Genomic DNA, 20,402 nt, shown 5'->3' on the forward strand with positions numbered 1-20,402 from the left:
TTTAAGCTGTTTCTTTAAAAGGTTGACAAAGCAGAACAATAGTTATTAAAACATTGAAGGTTGAAAAAAGATTTCTTCTACATTAAATATATAATTTTTTAAATATTAAATCGATCTGTTTTATATTAAATATATTTATTTTAAATTAAATATATCAGTTCTATATTAAATATATTAGCTATATATTAAATATATCTTTTTATATTAAATATATCAGTTCTATATTAAATATCTCTTTTTTATATCAAACATACTTGTTTTTATATTAAATGTATCACTTTTATATTAAATATATTTATTTTGTATTAAATATATCAGTTTTATAATAAATATCTCTTTTTATATTAAATCTATTTGTTTTATATTAAATATATCAGTTCTATATAAAATATATATTTTTAATTAAATATATTTGTTTTGTATTAAATATATCAGTTATATATTAAATATATATATTTTTTAGATTAAATAGTTTTGTTTTATATTAAATATATCAGTTCTATATCAAGTCTATTTTTTTAATTAAATCTATTTGTTTTGTATTAAATATATCAGTTCTATATTAAATATATATATTTTTTTATATTAAATAGTTTTGTTTTATATTAAATATATCAGTTCTATATAAAATCTATTTTTTAAATTAAATCTATTTTTTTTTTATTAAATATACTTGTGTTTAATCAAATTGATCTTTTATATATATTACTTTTACATCGAGGTGGAAACTAAATGTTGATAAATGTGCACTGTCCCTCGTAAATAGATAGTTTTATTTTGAAATCCATCACCAGAAGTGTGATTGTTTGAATGGCGGGTAACCTGACCGAGGTGTAAAGTAGTGTGGAGGCGTTCAGCCAAACAGGAAGAAACTGGGAAAACACACCGAAGAGACCGAAGAGACGGAGCACTACAGTAGGCTGAACTACCAGCAAACTACCGGGCGGATTTTACCAACCACTTTTCTCTCAGCCTCGGAGGACTGTGGACGGTCTACTGGTAACTCCAGTCCGCAGTGAGACGCGCTGTCTGGGGGCTGAGACACCAGCAGGAGGAAGAGGAGGAGGAGGAGGAGGGGGCTGTCAGCAGGCTAGGCTAGGCTAGGCTAGGCTAGGCTAGGCTAACAGCTTCAGCCCCCAGAACACCCTGAACTTGGAGAAACTTTATGAATAAATAATAGGCGTTTAATCATCGACGGTTCCGGAGACTTCTGACGAGATAAAAAAGAAAAGAAAGATACAAAACAATTTTACCGCCAAAAAACAAGTGTTAGCCTGCTAGCATTGCTAGTTAGCCAGCTAGCATTGCTAGTTAGCAGCTAGGTGGCTAACTAGCTCCCATCAGTGATTGTCAACACATCCACGCTCTGACAGCAGACATGTAACGTTAACACATCTCTTCATCCTCTTTACATACTGAACTCATATTGTTTTTATGTTAACACAAAGTTATATTAGACATTAATTAACATCATATTAATTATCACTAAGTTATGTGCGGCTAAACGGTCTGAAATCTCTTGTTTCTACCAGTGTGTGTTTGTTTTTGACGGTGGTTCTCCGGCTAGAGCTGAACTTTTAATTTCTCCGGTGCTGTTGCTGTTGGGTGAGTGTGTTGCTGTTATCATGGAGGCTCTGGAGCCTGGCAGCGGCAGCAGCAGCAGCTCGGAGCGGTTACATAACGCCGGCAGGTCGCGGAAGAAGCTGCTGAACGTCGCCTCCTCCTCCTCAGCCTCCTCAGCCCGGCTCTGACAGCTGAGACAAAAAAAAACCAACACACATACAGACAGACAGGCAGAAAGACAGACACACAGACAACACAACAAACAAGCAACCGGCAGCATGGAGGAGGATGAGTGAGCCTGACACCGACACACAGCACGGGACATTTCACTGAAGATGGATTCAAACCCGCTGATAAACGGTGAGAGATGCTGCTGATGGAGCTGCTGCATGCTGTGTTTACATGCTGCAGCTGTGTGTGTGTGTGTGTGTGTCTGTGTGTGTGTGCGCGCTGTGTCTCTGTGTGTGTGTTGCAGCAGCACTGCGTGTGTTTCTGCAGTTTGGAGGGAATCAGCAGCAGCAGCAACAGCGTTGCAACAGGTGTGTGGAAGCTGCTGAGGCCTGCAGCAGCCTGCAGCTCTGTGTGTGTGTGTGTGTGTGTGTTGAAGCAGGTATTATCATGACTGAATGGCATGCTGGTTTGTTGTCATGCAGCCTGTAGAAACTTGCAGCCTGAGAACTAGTCACTCACTGAAACACCTTAACCAGGTGTAGCCAGGATCCTAAAGATAAGTTAGGTCATAACCAAAGTCACCAAAAGTAGATTCTCCAAAATGTATGATTTCTATCTTGTGTTTAGTTAACCGTTCATTTTACAGTATATTGTCTATATTTAATGTTTATATATTATTCAATATATTCAATTTCCCCAAATTAGATTAGGGATGCACCGATCGGATATTGGGTTGATACTGACTCAAATACCTAGATCAGAAATCGGTGACAATGGGGCCGATCTATTCAATTTAGCTTTATGTTTATATACTATGTACATTATACACTTGAATTGTAATTCCTGTTAATTTTGAAGATTCTTTTACCAAGTTCTTGGTGTACGATGTTATTATTTTAATGATGAATAACACTTCAGTAAGTTAAGAGCTTCAGCTAACATTTGTTTTCATTATCGATAAATCTAACAATTATTTTTTTCAATTAGTATTAGGTCTGTCAATGGATTAAAATATTTAATTACGATTAATTGCGAATTAATCAAATTTTTGTATCTGTTCAAAATGTACCTTAAAGTAAGATTTGTCAAGTATTTAATACTCTTATCAGCATGGGAGTGGACAAATATACTGCTTTATGAAAATGTATGTATATATTATTTATTATTGGAAATCTATTAATAACACAAAACAAAAACAAATATTGTCCAGAAACCTTCACAGGTACTGCATTTAGCATAAAATATATGCTCAAATCATAACATGGCAAACTCAAGGCCAACAGGCAACAACAGCTGTCAGTGTGTCGTACAAAAAGTCGTCTCTAGCTCTCCCGTCAGCTCCATTCTCTTTATACATCCATGGTCAGCTCCATCGGGGCCGTTTGAATGCATTTAACATAAATGTCAGTATATGGGTGCTTTACATTTGTCGCATCAGCCGATTTGACCACGGAGATGAGGGTGACGGCCGGCTTGACCGCACGTTACCGCAATATGATAACGTTTCCTATCCATGACAGAGTTAGTATGCAGCTTTAGCCGTGATGTCAACCTCTACTTTTCCTACAATGTGTGAAAACCAAAGTGTTTCCATAATTTACTGGACGTGTAGTGTTTACCACTTTGGATTTAAAATGTGAGGGTGCAGGTCGTATTCACACGGACCCTCCGCCGTTTTCTACTTTCTCGTCTCGGCTCACTGCGGTTTGTTTTGGTTGAAAGATACGGAACGGATATGACATCACGTTATTCAGACTACAACAATAAAAGCGGTAACTTCCTTCTCCCTCCACATAGACTCAAATGAAGCAAATAAAAAATCGCGATACATATGCAAATCGATATTTTTTCACCAACCTTAGAAGGTGGGTCTAGTTTTTTCCGCTTCTAAAGCAAAAGCTCAATTATTGTAAATCACAGAAATTTGGCACAGTTTTGCTCAAAGTTTTTCGATACCGTGTTGGACCATCATCATTCGGTCAGTGTCTGATGGCACCATTTTCCCATGAAGAGCTGCACGACATGAAGAAAATATGCTATAACGTTATTGAATATTGCTGATACACAATAACAATATTACTTCAAATTAGTGTTGGAAATTATTTTTTTTGTCCACCTGCCACTGTGGCTGGTGGACTCCAAAATCTACTAGCCACTCAAAAGATACTTTTTTTTTTGCTGGTGAGGGGAGGAAATCTAGCAGCTACTTTTACTATATTTTACCAGCATTTGGCTGGTGGCTGGTGCTAATTTCCGACCCTGCTTCCAATATTAAAGTGCACTCAGTTCTGTCTTTGTGCTGCGTTCAGTACTGCTCGTGGAATTTGAAAAAATAAAAGGCAATTATTTCAACATTTTTGTTGAAGAAGAACTTAACTCAAAAGGCACCAATAAAAGGAATGATAATTACATTTTAAAGACTGATACTCTCTTTCAACTAGTGCAATATCACAGTCTTTCGTGATGTGTTTATCGCACAAGTTGACATCGCGATGACGATAGGGCTGGGCACAATATATTGCTTTTTTTAATAGCAGCCCTAATAACGTGTTAATATTTCACACAGTAATCAATAAAAGGGTTAGTATTGAAACTGTTTTTTTTTTTTTTATTATTATTGAACCTCGGGTACCAAAATGTCAGCCTCATTACAGACGTGATGCCGACTGTTATCATGGAGACAGGTTGAAGTCAGTGATGTAATATTCACACGTTGTCATGGCAACACTGACGCACTCTGATGTGAGTGTTGAATAGTGTTGTGAGATGTGACATGTTTGTGATGTGAATCAGGAAGGACTGATGGGGGTCACAGTAGTGTCAGTACTTTGAGTAGTATTACAGACTGTAGTGTCTTCTGGCTGTTGCTGAGTTTTGATTGACTGATTGACAGACGGATGTCAGGACGCAGAGAAACCACAGTGGAACAGGACGTGATCAGGAAACCACACTCTTCTTCTCTGGTGGAGAAAGTGGTTTGGTTCTTCCTCTCTGACTGTCTCCGTTCTGTGTTAACCATTTAAAAAACTACACCTGTTCAGGATATTGTTTGAGACTTGATTTGACTGAAACGTTAGAGTTCACTTCAGAGTTTAAAGGATAATTCAGTTTATTTTAACTTGGTGGATTTCCCATAAATGTGTCTGTTGTGGCTCTATGGGTCGTGGTATCTCCACCTCTGACCAACACATTATCAATATCATGATTATATACCAGAATATAAAACTACACGACAGTTTAATCAGAAGAAACAGGCCTGAATATAACTGATGGAGGATAAATCAGACTGAAACTACCAGCTCAAGGTCTGTTGGAAGAACATAATCCAATGATTTGTGAGTTAAACGTTAAGATCTATAACTGAACAAAAAGCAAGCCCAATCTTTATATATTTTGTGGGAATGTCCTTTAATTTCATTATAATGGCACAGAATCTGTTGTGACATTGGAAATAGAAGTTGATGAAATAATCTTTAAAATAAGTTTTGTTGGATTGTAATAATCAGTGAAATAAACTGTAACCTTTACCTTAAAGGAATTTCACTTTTTCATGTTAATTCCTGAGAGTTAGAAGAACAGATTGACACAGCTCTCGTCATTGTTAAAAACAGATATAACATGTTAATCAGCTTTAGAGGTGCTGGTAGGTGGATTTTGTTCCCTTTGGACAGAACCAGGCTCGCAGTTTCCCCCCGTTTCCAGTCTTTGTGCTAAGCTAAGCTAACCAGTTACTGGCTGTAGCTTCATATTTATCGTACAGAATAATAGGATGTGAGCATTTTATAAAATATTTGAATAAAATAAACCATGTATATTAGGGCTATAATATGTCAGATGCATATTAAATCAGTTTTTGAGTCAGAAGAGTTTCTAATATAATTGCTGTTGCTTGTAGCTGTGGTTGTTGTGGTCAGCTCCCAGTGTGAAGTGAATCATACTGGGAGCTCAGAGCAAATAAACAATACACAGACTGTAGCTTTTGTTGTACAGAGGCCTGGAGGACTGCTGCACCCAGTCATGGTTTTCTGTCTCCTGTGTGTGTGTGATAAACCTGCAGAGACCAGGTTCAGGTGTGCTCTGATCTGGTTCTGTCCTCTGGGTCAGACAGGAAGTAAAGGAGGCCTCTACTGAAGCATCTACTGTGTCATTACTGAGCACACAGAAAAAGACAGTCAAATCCAATAGAACAAAGCCAGCTGTCAGTCCTGCAGATTGATTAAACAGTCATCAGTCTGTTATTGTGGGGTCAGTTAGTGTTGACAGTGTGAGGCGTTCAACTGTTCTTCTCATCGTTTGTCTTCTGATTCAGTTGCTGCCTCTCGTTCTCATTAACATTATTTGACATTGTGTAACAGGTTTGATTTTTATAATTGGATTTAAGACCGTTGACGTCACACGTGTGAGAGGGAGAAATAGGAATTATCTCTGAAAACAACAAACTAGTGTGATGTGCACTTTAGGGCTTCACAATTAATTGAATATTAATCGCGAACACAATTTTGGCTTCCCAAAATTATCATGTCCCTTAGAAATTAAATAATACTACTAATTTGTGAGGGAAATGTTTTTATTCTTTGATTTTAGGGTTACTGGAAAAAATGTAATAAATAATTCCTGACAATGATCCTGATATATTTGACTTCAGGACATCTCTGACTACATACATGCTGAAAATTAAAAACATTTTCTGTAATAATTTAGAGATTTTCCAAAGTAAAACTCCCTAGAAGTGTATGATTCAACTTTTTCCCATGGTCTAGAAGTAAATAAGTAACAAATCGTAATATTGAATCGCAATACTTAAAAATCCTAATACATATCAAATCAGCACCCAAGTATCGTGATTAGGAGCTGGGGGAATCATCCCAGCCCTAACGAATACACAAACCATTACAGCCCTGTTAAAAGATATAAAAAAGACTCAAACTGAATCAAAATCAGGTGCTGAAGTGAACACTGGCGGGCCAAATATGATTTTTATTCTAAAATAACGTCTAAATGAAAGAGTTTGGCTGCATGTGGTGTGCAGGCTGTAGTTTTGACACCTCTCAGATACTGTTTTATATCTTCAGCTCATATTCAGTTTGAAGCTACAGGCTGTCACATTAATGAGTCTCCCTGAGTGAACAGAGAGCATCGATAGTTGTGTTGAAGTGCCTTTGAGCAGGGCAGCAGCACTCTTCACATCTCCGTCTATGTTTACACCTCTCTTGCCCGCCGTCCTTCTCCCTTGGTTACCATTGATGAAAGGTCTCTCACCATGGCGATGGTTTCCAAGGTGTTTGATGGGTTAGTTGTGTAACAGGTCAGCCAATGGTAATGAGGCTCATTAACATGGCTGACTGGCGTCGCTCCCACTGTAATCTGTTTAATGTCGACCTTCTCAGGACAGTCGCTGCTTCACTGTCTCATTTAATCCTCTACCTGTCTACCTGTCTCTCCCTCCATGATTCTTCTATACCACACACTTCACTTACTGTGTTATTGTGTCTGTTGAACACTTATATCATGATACATAAACAAACTTTATTCAGTTTTTTATTTCATTCTTCGCAAAATGTTCGCTTCACTCTTGGCGTCAATGCGCAATTAGTATTATTTCATTCATTCCATCCAACGTGCAGCAGTAAATATCATCACAGTGAGACAAAATGTTTATTTATTTCCAGCGTGTTTTTAGAGTAAACAAGTGGACACAGTGAACTGCAGGCTGCAGAGTGTGTTTATTCCTGTGACCACCACCAGCCCTCTTTTTAGCCTAATCTTCGCAGGTCTTTAGACCGCGGTTGAAACGCTGATGACGGTGGACTGAAGGAACCTTTTAGCTTCTTGAAAAGTAGCTCCAGGGACTAAGATACTGTACAGATTGTAAATCCCCCCCGAGGCTGATTTGTGACCTGTGATATTGGCCGATACAAATCCAATTATCTGTCTGTCTGTGTGTCCCCCTCAGCCATGGACCCGTCCATCACGCTGTGGCAGTTCCTGCTCCACCTGCTGGAGGACCAGCGGCAGCGTCACCTGATCTCCTGGACAGGTGAGGACGGAGAGTTCAAGCTGCTGGACGCCGAGGAGGTCGCACGACTGTGGGGGCTCCGCAAGAACAAACACAACATGAACTATGACAAGCTGAGCCGAGCACTGAGATACTACTACGACAAGGTACTACTGATACTGCTACCACTGATACTACTACTGATACTGCTATAACAAGGTACTACTGATACTACTACCACAAGGTACTGCTGATACTACTACTGATAATACTACTGTTACTGCACAAGAACAAACACAACATGAACTACGACAAGCTGAGCCGAGCACTGAGATACTACTATGTCAAGGTACGACTGATACTACGACCACAAGGTACTACTTTAATACTACTGATAATACTACTGGTGCTTGTTCTGCTATTACAAAGAATTAAGTATGATAAAGACAAAAAAATACTACGACATGGTAGTATTCGGTGCATTGTCTTTATTTATTTATTTATTTATTAACATATTTATTTACTTACTTACTTACTTACTTACTTACTTACTTACTTATTTCTTTATTTGTTTATTTGTTTGTTTGTTTGTTTCAGAACATCATAAAGAAGGTGAGCGGTCAGAAGTTTGTGTATAAGTTTGTGAGTCAGCCCGACCCCTCGCTGCCTGAGGGCCTACGTAACGGAGAGGAGGGCCAGAGGAGGGACACCGCCGACCCAAACGGCCAATCAAAAGGCCTCGGGGGCGTAGCCTCAACCTGTCCGTCAAAGGGCTTACCCCAGGTACACTTTTTACTTTCTCTTTTCTGTGTAGATTTCTGCAGTATACGGACACACAGTTGTATTAATGTGATATTAACATACTGATTGATTTCTGTATTGATCGCCAGCGCTCGTCTCCCAGCATCTCCCAGAAAAGCTCCCGTAACGACTACATGAAGTCCGGCCTCTACTCCACCTTTACTATCCAATCACTGCAGGCCTCACCCAACCCACGACCAATCAAAACAGAGCTGCTGATACAACAAGACGCCGTCTCCACGGCTGATCGCACGCCCAGAGAGGTGAGAGAGGTGAGAGATGGGTCGTCACGTCATGCCCTTTAATGGCTCGTGCTTAAGGACGTCCCGTCGTCTTAGGGCCGAAAAAAATATGATCGGGGAGGATGGAAATTAATTTTGGGAGGAATTTGGGACGGGAGTTGAAAAATACCCGTTACATTAGAATGAACGGCAATGAAAATGACTGCACGTTTTGTGTAGCACATCGTTATTATTAAACCTCCTTGACAACATAAACACACACACATACTGTTAGCGCCCGATCCGTTTCGCACACACACAGCACATACCGCCGGCCTCGGACCTCACTACAGCCGCAGCAGTAACGGAAAATTATTCCCAAATCAATGAGGTAAAGTTTCTAGTATTAACGTGACCAGTTAGCTAACGTTAGACTGTTTGACGTTAGACTGTTTGACGTTAACTGTAACGCTCGCTAACGAGTCAGCAGCCGACATTTGCTTTTACAGTGAGTGAGTGATGATAATGTTTCGTTAACGGAGAGTCAAAACTCTGCAACAGCTCAAATCATGTTACTAATGTTAACCACTTATATACCTCCTCCTCACCCCCTCTGGGTAATAAGGCTGCAATGAGATTTCTCCATCACATTTTGTCCGTACCAACATGCTGCGTCTTTTCCCATGACGAGTGCATCTTGTCCAGCAGCTCCTCCAACTTTAAGACGCGCAGGTAGCGGTGCCGGTTTTAACTTTTTGGTGGCCATATGCAAAATCTTGTTTTTTGACACATAGAAATTATTTCAATTAACTTTTAAAAAAATATATATTTTTGGGATAAATTATAAATTTATGAACAAAAATAAACCACTTTTGATGTTCGATTTATGTTAAAAGGTCACTTTGAATGATTAACTAAAGATAATGTAGAAAAACAAAGATTTTAAATTTGTGACGGTTCCAGGTGGATGGTGAAAAAAGTTAGTTTAGAGGCCTGCAGTTACACTGACTACATGATTCAAATGTTACAGGTCTAAACGGGCTGTTGGTGTGCGAACGTCTCCACTAGTTCAGTTACAGCCTCGTTTTATCTTCCACAGAGAACAAACATCGGTTTCACACTGAGAGGTTCACAGTCAGAGATATAAAACTGTCTGTTTTATATCTATTTTCACAGTTTCTGCAGGTCAGAGGTCACATATCTAGTATCACCTCCATTTTGATGGCTTTCTCCCTTTTTCTCCTCTCCTCTCCCTCCTCTTCTCTCCTCCTCCTCCTCAGATCTGTGTATTATCAGAGTCTAATTCCTCCCCGTCAGTAGGAGGAGGTGTTGACTCCTGTCTCCAGGTGATCGTCACTCAGCCGTCTCCCTGTCCCACTCCGGCTCTCAGCCCTCAGATACCGGCCAGCAGCACCAGTCAATCACAGGTCAGTGTCGGATCCAGTCCCAGTTACAAACTGGTCCTAAACTGGTCTAGGAGTCTCTGAGTTGAGTCCCCATCTCTCTTTCTTTCCCAGAATCCTCCTGCCCCTCCTCTGAGCGACCCTCCCCAGATTTATCTGACCAGCGTCGGGGACCCGTCCTCCCTCACCCCCCTCATCCCCCTGGGTCCCGTCGGGGGGTCGGTGAGTCCTGTACCTCCCCCCCACGTACCGATGGGCCACCAGGTGCCGCCGCAGGATGACTGCGGGGTAGTCACCAGCCCGGCCAGCTTCCCCCACACCGCTCCTCACCCGACTCATCCCCCGCCCGTCTTTGTCATCATCAACCCCCCTTCCACCCAGCAGCAGCAGGCGGCCATGGCGGCCGCTCCTCCTCCCACCACCCGTCCTCCTCCGCCCCCCATCGTCATCAAGGAGGAGAACCTGCCGTCAGAGGAGGAGCTGCTGGAGATGGTGTCTCTCGAGGAGAGACGGGTGGAGGAGGTGAGAGGAGGAGAAGGTCTAGATTTCTGCTGAGTTGTGGTTCAGAGTGATGACTCATGACGTTTCTGTTCCAGGTCCCTCAGCTGATCTGTGGCTCAGAAGAACCAGAGCCTCCCCTCACTATCGTGGAGAGCCCGCCCCCTCCCTGCATGGAGCCCGGGGTCGGAGGTCAGCAGCCTGCAGGGGAGGGAGAGGTCAAGGACACGCCAACAGGTGACAGGAAAAGGTTTATACAGGATGTTGCAACCATGTTTAGACTGGATGTTAGAGGCATTTCTAAACGTTTATGCAGTATAACATTAATATTAACATTACATATACATCTATAATAATATAATATGATAAAATAATAATATGCATTATCACAGGGTTGGTTCCTCTGGGACCTCCAGCTGGTTGTTGGCGTGTCACAGTGCGTTCACACTCTTCACAGGCTTGAAGCACGATGGGTTTTATTCTCAACCACCCACCATAATTCCAGTTCCAAAGAGGATAAAAATGGGTTTCTTATATCGTAACGGCTTCAGTTTCCCGTCAGAAAGGGCTGTCTGACGGCGAGGTAAAGCGACTGTGGGCGGGAGCAGCAGAAAAACAGATTTTTAAGTTTAAGTGTACGCTATATTTAGAATATTTTCACTGCTTTACCTCGCCGTCAGACAGCCCTTTCTGACGGGGAACCGAAGCCGTTATATCGTGGTCTTCATAGCCACCAGACTCCTTTCACACAACCAGTAATTTTCCCTCTCAGAACACAGGAGTTGCTGGTCTACCGCTGCATCGATCGCTTAGTTTGTTTGTGTTATTGTGTGACTTTCTGATCTGAACTAACGTGGTACATTGCTTAGCGTAGCTACATAGTGATAAAAAAACTAAAAAATAAACAAAGTAATGGACCCGCCCTTTAAGAAAGTCAGTCCCTGAGTTCAGATTATCAGTTTCATGTTTCTGTGTCAGGTCCCTCCGCCCCTCCAGTGACGACCTCCTCAGCGGCGGCCCTTCCTGTGACCTCGGACGCCGTTCCTCCCAAACCAAAGAAGCCGCGGGGCCTGGAGCTGCCCTCCTCCCCTTCCCTCCCCCCCGGCCTTTCCCTGGATAAGGTCTGCACTTAACCAGCTTTCTGAACCGATGGATGAATGATTATCAGCCAATTAAAAACTGAATGAGCTTCCAGGACGGAGTTGAGCTGTAACGGGTGTTTCCTGTGTTTCCTCTGCAGGTAAACGCAGCTGTCAACAGTTTACTGGCTCCTGGATCAGCGACCAACACGCTAACCCCGACGGTCATCACCTCCCACGCTCTGGTAAACACTCACCTGTGTGTGTTTGTGTGTGTGACACTGTGTTTTTTCTTTTGTCCTAACGTTGTTGTGTGTTTGTCTGTCCAGACTCCGGTCCTGTTGACTCCCAGTCCTCTTCCCTCTACCATCCACTTCTGGAGCACACTGAGTCCCATCGCTCCTCGCTCCCCGGCCAAACTCTCCTTCCAGGTAATACACCGAGCCCACAGCACATAATAACCCTGATAACACAACAGCTGCACTACAACATCTCACATGGTAAATTCAGTGTAATGCACAGTTCACAACGACACTTTGTTTCTTCAAACTGTACTTGCATTGATTTTATAAATCGAACATAAAAAAACACTTTTTTTCACAATAAAAGCCTCAGAGGGAAGGCAGTTATTGTGCTCTTCAAGCCGCTGGAAGAATGTTAATGGGACACATCTGCAGATATATTGTCTACCTGAGCAGCAGAGATCAATAAGATCAATACAATTTTAACGGTACTACTGCTCTTACCGATACTGCTTATCGATCCGAAACTTTAACGGTTCTTTTTGAAAATGTTTTTGATCTTTTAATGCCAGAATCAATATATTTGCTTCATTTGAGTCTATGCGGAGGTAAAAGGAAGTTACCGCTTTTATTGTTGTAGTCTGAGTAACTTGACGTCATATCCGTTACGTATCCTTCAACCAAAACAAACCGCAGCGAGCTGAAACGAGAAAGTAGAAAACGGCAGAGGGTCTGCGTGGATACGACCTGCACCCTCACATGTTAAATCCAGCGTGGTAAACACTACACATCCAGTAAAGTATGGAAACACTTTGGGTTTCACACATTGCAGGAAAAGCAGAGCTAGACATCACGGCTAAAGCTGCATGCTAACTCAGTCACGGACAGGAAACGTTATCGTATCGCGGTAAAGTGCGGTCAAGCCGGCCGTCACTCTCATCTCCGTGGTCAAATGGGCCGACGCTACAACTGTAGAGCACCCATATACTGACATTTATGTTAAATGCATTCAAACGGCCCCGATGGAGCCGACCATGGATGTATAAAGAGAACGGAGCTGACGGGAGAGCTAGAGACGGACATGGAGAAGTTAGAGGAAGCATACACGTGTGACTACGTCTAGTTTTCAAAATAAGGTGTTAACAAAGGGAACTGTATATATAAAATACATATATGGAAATAAGATTGATTGGATTATATCCACCAGTAGTTTAAAACATTACACGTCCCTTATAAATTAAAAAGAAAATACCACTAATTTGTGAGGGAAATGTCTTTTATTCTTTGATTTTTGGGTTGCTGGAAAATATTTAATAAATAGTTCCTGACAATGATCCTGATATATTTAACTTCAGGAAATCTCTGTCGTATCAACATATGTTATAATCTGACTCTGTATCCACCTTATTGTAATTAAACTCCTCACATCTCCTTTAACACACACACACACACACACACACACATACACACACACACACACACACACACACACACATACACATACACACACTGTGCACTGCATGTGTCTGTACCTGATCCAGGACACACACACAGAGAGCTGGTGTCTCTGCAGGTTTCTGACTCAGTTTTCACTCCATCTGTTACCTGATAACACTCAGTTATTAAAGGTCCAGTTCCCTCTGGTGTCGGTCCTGTCAGGTGGTTCTGTGGTTCTACTGGTCTACCGTATGGTGTACGGTCTAAGACCTGCTCTATATATAAAGCGTCTTGAGATAACTTCTGTTGTGATTTGACGCTATATAAAAATAAATTTAATTGAATTGGTTCTACTGGTTCTGTGGCTCTCAGTACTGAAACATGAAATTTAAAACCTCCATCAGCAGAGTCCCTCTTAGTCTGAATAATCCACACAACACCGGTTTTATAGGAGCTACAATGAACCGTTGTTTTGTTCCAGCAGTATTAAAGAGGACATTCAGGAGCTGGTGTCAGTGTGGGACATCACAACTTCTTTATTATTTATTATAAACATCATAATAATCAGTGACAGTTATCAAACTGTTAGATTAGATTCTGCATTGATTAATAATTGTCTTCCTCTGATGAGAAAACGAACAGCTTCCTCTCGTTGTATAAAGTGATGTACTGTATGTGTTTGGTTGTTGTGGCGCTTTGTCGCCTCCTTCTGGTGCAGCTGAGAAATACAGATACTTATATTATTATCTATATTTACTGAGAGTTTCATGATGGTTATGTTGTAAAGCAGAAATACATAAACCTTCAAACTCAGCAGGTTGTCACCAGGGCTGGGAACGATACACCTATCTCCCGATTAGATACTATCACGATACTTGGGTGCCGATTTGATATGTGTTGCGACTCTACAAGTATTATGATTCGATATTAAGATTTATTGCGTTTTTTGTTAACTTTTTTAACACTAGACCATTTGGAAGTCGAATCATACACTTCTAGGGACTTTTACTTTGGAAAATCAAAGAATAAAAACATTTCCCTCACAAATTAGTGGTATCTTCTTTTCTTTATTTATAAGGGACATGGAATGTTTTATACTTCTGGTGATTATAATCTATTCAATCTTATATACATATATGTATTTTGTATATACAGTTCCCTTTGTTGAACACCTTATTTTGAAAACCAGACGTAGTCACGCGTGTATACTTCCTCTAACTTCTCCAAGTCCGTCTCTAGCTCTCCCGTCAGCTCCGTTCTCTTTATCCATCCATGGTCAGCTCCATCGGGGCCGTTTGAATGCATTTAACATTAATGTCAGTATATGGGTGCTCTACAGTTGTAGCGTCGGCCCATTTGACCACGGAGATGAGAGTGACGGCCGGCTCAACCGCCACGTTACCGCGATACGATAACGTTTCCTGTCTGTGACAGAGTTAACATGCAGCTTTAGCCGTGATGTCTAGCTCTGCTTTTCCTGCAATGTGTGAAACCCAAAGTGTTTCCATACTTTACTGGATGTGTAGTGTTTACCACTTTGGATTTAAAATGTGAGGCTGCAGGTCGTATCCACGCCGACCCTCCGACGTTTACTCCTTTTTTGTTTCGACTCGCGGTGGTTTGTTTTGGTTGACGGATACGGAACGGATATGACGTCACATATATATATGAAATATAATAGAAATGCCAAAATACACTGGAGGGGGGCTTTAAATGAAAGTCTTCCTATCTGTCTCTGTGCTCCTCTTCAGTTCCCGACTAACGGCAGTAACCAGATCCACATCCCGGCTCTGAGCGTCGACGGTCTCTCCACCCCGGTGGTCCTCTCCCCCGGCCCACAGAAACCCTGAGATCCTCACTGGCCACAGAGCTCGACTCCCGGAGGGTCGGAGGACACCTGGATCTGGACCAATTCTCAAACTCCACTCACACCAGGAACCACGCAGTTTTGGGGCGCTGGTAAGACTGGTAAGACTGGGAGATTTGCTGGTTTATGGGGACCTTTTCACTGGTGGAATTATTCACAGCTGGAGAATCATCGTCCGAACCAGACAGATGTCCCAGTTTGGTGAACGTTGGAGATATCGTATTTTAAAGGTGCAATGAGCGGCTGGACGTCAGCCTCCTTCAACCCTCATTTCTTTCAGAGGTTTTGCGGTGGCGGCGGTGCTCCAACGCCGCGACGGCGGCTCATCTGGAGAAGTCGACAGCAGAACAGAAAGCACATCTGAAGACAGACGAGGTGGAGGGATTTCTTTTCTTCTTCTAGTGGCGTAACTTCAGGATAAAAACTTTATAAGTTTATAGTGAGATAACTGGAACCGGAGGATTTATTATTGATCGACTGACAGATTGAAGACTGGAGACGGCGTTTCCTGTCGGCTCGACACACATTTTTAGACAATCTGATGAGGAATGTTCGACTTGAACCTCGTTAATATTCATGAGGAAACTTCTGGAGACACACATTTATCTCAAACCTTCTTTTGGGGGCTTTTTGCTCGTTATCGTCTGTTTTTTGAAAAAGTGGTTATTTATTTCTGTCTTCACATATCTGCAGATTTTTTAACATGAATCGTCATCCTGACCCCTGACCGTACTGGGCGCGCTCCGTTTGATGACTTTTCTTCCTGCTGGAATGCTTCATTTTATCAGCTCCCCTCCGCTGGATTCCTTCAGACTTTAAGGGCCATTTAAGGGATTTTGCTTCGCTCTTATTGGCCGTTTTTTCAAGGCCACGCCTTTCTTCACTTATGCATGGCCTGTTATTGGACTAAACTCCTCGGCATCATTTTTGAACTGACCAATCACAGAGGAGTGGTGATGATGGACCCTGAGCTGCAGGCGCTCAGTTTTTACACAGCCAAGTTATTTCTCTAAAAGTGTCTATGTGACAGATTGTATATTTTCTCAAAGAGTCTTTGAAGAAGTTTAACGTCCGAAACTGAACTGAAGTGACTCTGCGGGAGAACAGAGGTTTTATTACTCACATTCCTTCTGCTTTTACAGCGTTGATAGAGGGGTTTGTTTTATTGATTAATAACTGCTAATCATTTTCATTCCAGACTTGCAGTAGATCTTTGTTGAGCAGCTCTGATGAATGTTTTGTTCCTGATGGTGTTGGACCTCTGCAGTGATGTTGCCGCAAGTTTTCAATCGGCTTCAGATTCGTTCTTGGACTCAGACGGAGAGACGGCAGCGATCGTAACACGCCATAATTAAAGGTCCAGCGTGTAACAGTTCGGGGGATCAATAGAGAGGGGAAGTCCCGCCCCTTCCGGTGAACCACCATGGGACCTTATTTCAGAAAAAATATGACCGTGAATCACACATATGTTTGTCAATTTAAAAGATTATTTTGTAAGTCAAGAAAGTCTCAGTTTGTTGTAAAACTGTTGAAATGTCAGACTGAAAATACGTAACTAGAAAGACGACACGCCCAAAAGTGTCATAGTGACGTCTCTCTCTGAAGCCTTTGTGTTTCCTACTGGGATGAACTCACACCAGCAACAGGTTTGATCGTTCTTTCTCTTCCTTGCTGATAAAAAGACCAGGAATCGCTGGATAAAACACATCAGGTCAGATAACGTTTCATTTGTGCGTGGAACGTAGCTACATTAGCTAGCTAGCTGGTGTTGGTGACGTATATTGTGCGAGACAAGAAAGACTGAGCGGTTTCACACAAAACTAAATGATACTATTAACTTCTAAATGTACAAACATCACTTGTGTGATTTGTGGCGCAATTCAAACGGGATAAAGTGAGTGTGAGTGATCACAGACAGAGACGAGATTTATTTCCTCCATTTTTCATTCAACAATGTTCGTGACGACAGGAGGACAATCTCAACGCTGATAGATCTTTCAACACAGAGCGTCACGCGACTTTGTCGCTCCAGTTGAAATATTTCAACTACCGCAAATTTAGCGTGTTTGCGTCGTGCCATTCGCGTTGGTCTTCGCTAACTTGCATCTATTCGCCTCTTTGCACTGATTTTGTATGTAATTGCGCCACGTGAAAAGTTTGCTTTGCTGTTGGTGTGAACACGTCATTAAAGTTGTGAGAAGTTTGAGAACCCAAATTTTGACAAATGGAGGATCATAGTTATTATTTAGCACAAGAAAAAGAAAGAGAGCACAAGTCCACGTCGTCAAAGAAGCGAAAACATGAAGAAGCTAAGGCAGAAAACAAAGATAAACATTGGCGTTACTGCTAGATGCCACTAAATCCTGCACACGTTCCTTTAAGTTAAATAGCTTTTAACACTTTGAAAAATACGTTTCAACTTCAGCTTCTGTATTGCAGCTGCAGCATGTGACTCTACAGGACTTCATCCGTCTGTTGAAGTCATTCAAACATGACGTTGCCTGCTCTGGTTATTACATAACCACTAAACAAATCCCCTGACAGCTGAAGAAGACCACAAGATGAGGTCGAAAGCTTTGGAAACAACAAGTTCAGTGGACCTCGTGTTTGTACCGCTGACCAACAACAAGCCGTCCTGACAGCTCACCTGAGCGTAGCGTATCCTGAAGCTCCTGTGATGTTTTAAACTTGTGGCAACATCAAAATGTGCAGAAACGCCCCCCCCCAAAAAACAGCTGCAATTTTTGTTCAAGGATAACACTGACACTGATGCTATGGTTCTTCTAAAAAGACTGTTGTTGTTGTTATTGTTGTTGTTGTTGTTGTTTCTGATGCTAGCTAAGCTCTGTGGTTGCCATGGTAACCTGACCCGACTGTTGTTGCTGACCTGCAGGTTGTTGATGTTGTTGTTGTTGTTGCTGCGGAGCATCTGAAGCTCCTCCTCCTCGTGATGACGCTGTTAACGTGTTGCTACGCTTCTGTGTGTAACGACGAGGCTGCTGACACACACACATGCACAGACACACACACGCACACAGCTGGACCACCAGGAACTGAGTTGATGGTGTAGTTCATTCATTTTAATGAGTAAAAAACAACGGTAACATTTAATATCATTAGCACGCTGCAAACAGTCAAAACAAGCCAAATGCAAAGATCACTAGCTTCAGGAGGACACCACGCGGTGCATGGCGTTGAATCAACAGCGTTCAGCGATTCCAGGACGTCGTATTGTCAAGAAAAACTCTCTAAAAAACACACAAGATGCGACGTACACTAGAAACTTGAAAAGTTATGTTGTTGGTTATCTACAGCTGATATACTCTTTGACATTTCAACAGTGGACTCTGGTGTTCAGGTATCTAATCAGCCTGGAACCAGAACCCAACCTGAATCCCCCCCAATCATGAAAGAAGAGTCTGCAGACATTTTGAATCATTTTAAGCCTCAGATCAGTTCCTGGCGGTGTGGTTTCCCAGCCTCGGCGGTGATGTGAACGCAGCACAAGCCATCGTGTTTTCGACTGTTCTCTCCTTTTACAGCATGACTCTATTTTTCTATCGGAGACGACGTGTTTTTATTGTGTCTCGAGTTTAAAGAGCGACGAAGCCTTAAAGAGTTCAGAGCTGCATCTTCGTTGTTTTTTAAAGAGATATCCTCCATGTGGTGGTGATGATGATAATGATGATGATGATGATGAAAAATAAGCCATTTCTAGAGAAAAGCTGAACTTTGGACGAAGGTTTTGAGTCCGACATCTTTTAACGTCAAGCTAACGTTTCTCTACGACGGCGCTTTAGGGCCACTGTAGGTAAAAAAAATTAAAAAATGACAGAGCCGGAGGAGAGGGGTAATATTTAGAGAAAAAACGTGGAATTTTCAAGATTGAAGTCGTAAATTTACGAGATATAAATAAATTTGTGATAAGAAAACCTCAGAAATTCTCTGAGATTAAAGTCACAAGTTTACAAGAAAAAATCTCACTATTAACTGTTCACAGTATTTTTTTTTGTCATAAATTTACGACTTTAATCTTAGAGCATATCCAAGTTTTTTTTTTTTCAGATTTACGACTTTAATCTCAGAAAATATCCAAGTTTTTTCTCGGAAATTTACAAAGTTTTTTTCTCGGAATAGTACCCCCCTCCAAACGACCTACGATGGTCCTGATACGCTGTCGTCTTTCTCTCACCAGCAGAACATGAAGAATGTTTTTATATTGATTAGTAACAGCGTTGCATTGTGGGTATTGATGTAAGCTCAGCGCCGCCCGAGGCGACTTTACGTTTGCTGGAAGTACACTGTAAAAAATGATGTGCCACTTTAAACAGCAGGAGTGATGTTGTAAATACTGTAAATAACAAAATATTAAAAGGTCTGACTAAAAACATGATCACTAATATAGAGAAGGGTATATTCCAATATCGAGATATATATTATGATATAATTAAAATCTATTTAATAGATGTAATTAATAATGATTTTAGGTATTCCAACATGTTCAAAACAATATAAAAGTCCATAATTTTCCATCAGTCAGTGCATTGATTGATCATTGAGATATTAAAGGGACGGTCTGCGTTATAAACAGATTTATATAGTCTCGTTGTATTATGAACAATTAACAGTTATTCTCATTATCAATTCATCTTATTTTCTGCATTCATTGATTACTTTTTTGGTCCAAACGACGTGGGAATAAAGTAAATAAAATCTCAATATGTCCAAAACCTCAAAGACTTCCTGTCATATTTAGCTAGATTCAGTTGATTTTCTGTCAATAAATTCAGCACTAAAATCACAAAAATGAATCAAGCGAGAAGTTCAAAGCAGTGACAGACTCGTATAGTGAAAATGAAGTCTCGAGTTTATTGATCTGTTCTTGGATGAATGTGAAACTGACATCAGAAGTTCCTCATTATTAAAACTGGCACATTATTTTTCACAGGCGTCTAATAATCCAGTGAAGAGAGGAAGGGCGCTGCTTATTAACGGCTCATAAATGTTTGCAGCATCACGTTTCATTAACAGAGTGAGATGTTCTGTTGTGATGTTGGTTTCATTCTCTAAAGGTTCTTTACATTGTAAAAGAAGATCTTTGGGAACATCTGAGTTCATCTGGAGC

The 20,402-nt window shown here is 41.2% G+C and overlaps 1 protein-coding gene across 1 annotated transcript; it reads left to right on the top strand.

The window, feature by feature from the left end:
* The first annotated feature begins 806 nt into the window (after positions 1 to 806).
* elk1 (ETS transcription factor ELK1) lies at positions 807 to 19,012 on the top strand. Its single transcript, XM_074644972.1, has 11 exons — positions 807 to 1,923; positions 7,688 to 7,896; positions 8,327 to 8,512; positions 8,620 to 8,793; positions 10,032 to 10,178; positions 10,269 to 10,676; positions 10,751 to 10,889; positions 11,631 to 11,773; positions 11,893 to 11,976; positions 12,061 to 12,162; positions 15,162 to 19,012. The coding sequence occupies exons 1-11, from the start codon at positions 1,899 to 1,901 to the stop codon at positions 15,258 to 15,260; spliced, it is 1,716 nt and encodes a 571-aa protein (XP_074501073.1). The 5' UTR covers positions 807 to 1,898; the 3' UTR covers positions 15,261 to 19,012.
* Positions 19,013 to 20,402: the final 1,390 nt, after the last annotated feature.

The sequence above is a fragment of the Sebastes fasciatus genome, chromosome 8 (assembly GCF_043250625.1).
Source record: "Sebastes fasciatus isolate fSebFas1 chromosome 8, fSebFas1.pri, whole genome shotgun sequence".
Lineage (NCBI taxonomy): Eukaryota > Metazoa > Chordata > Actinopteri > Perciformes > Sebastidae > Sebastes > Sebastes fasciatus.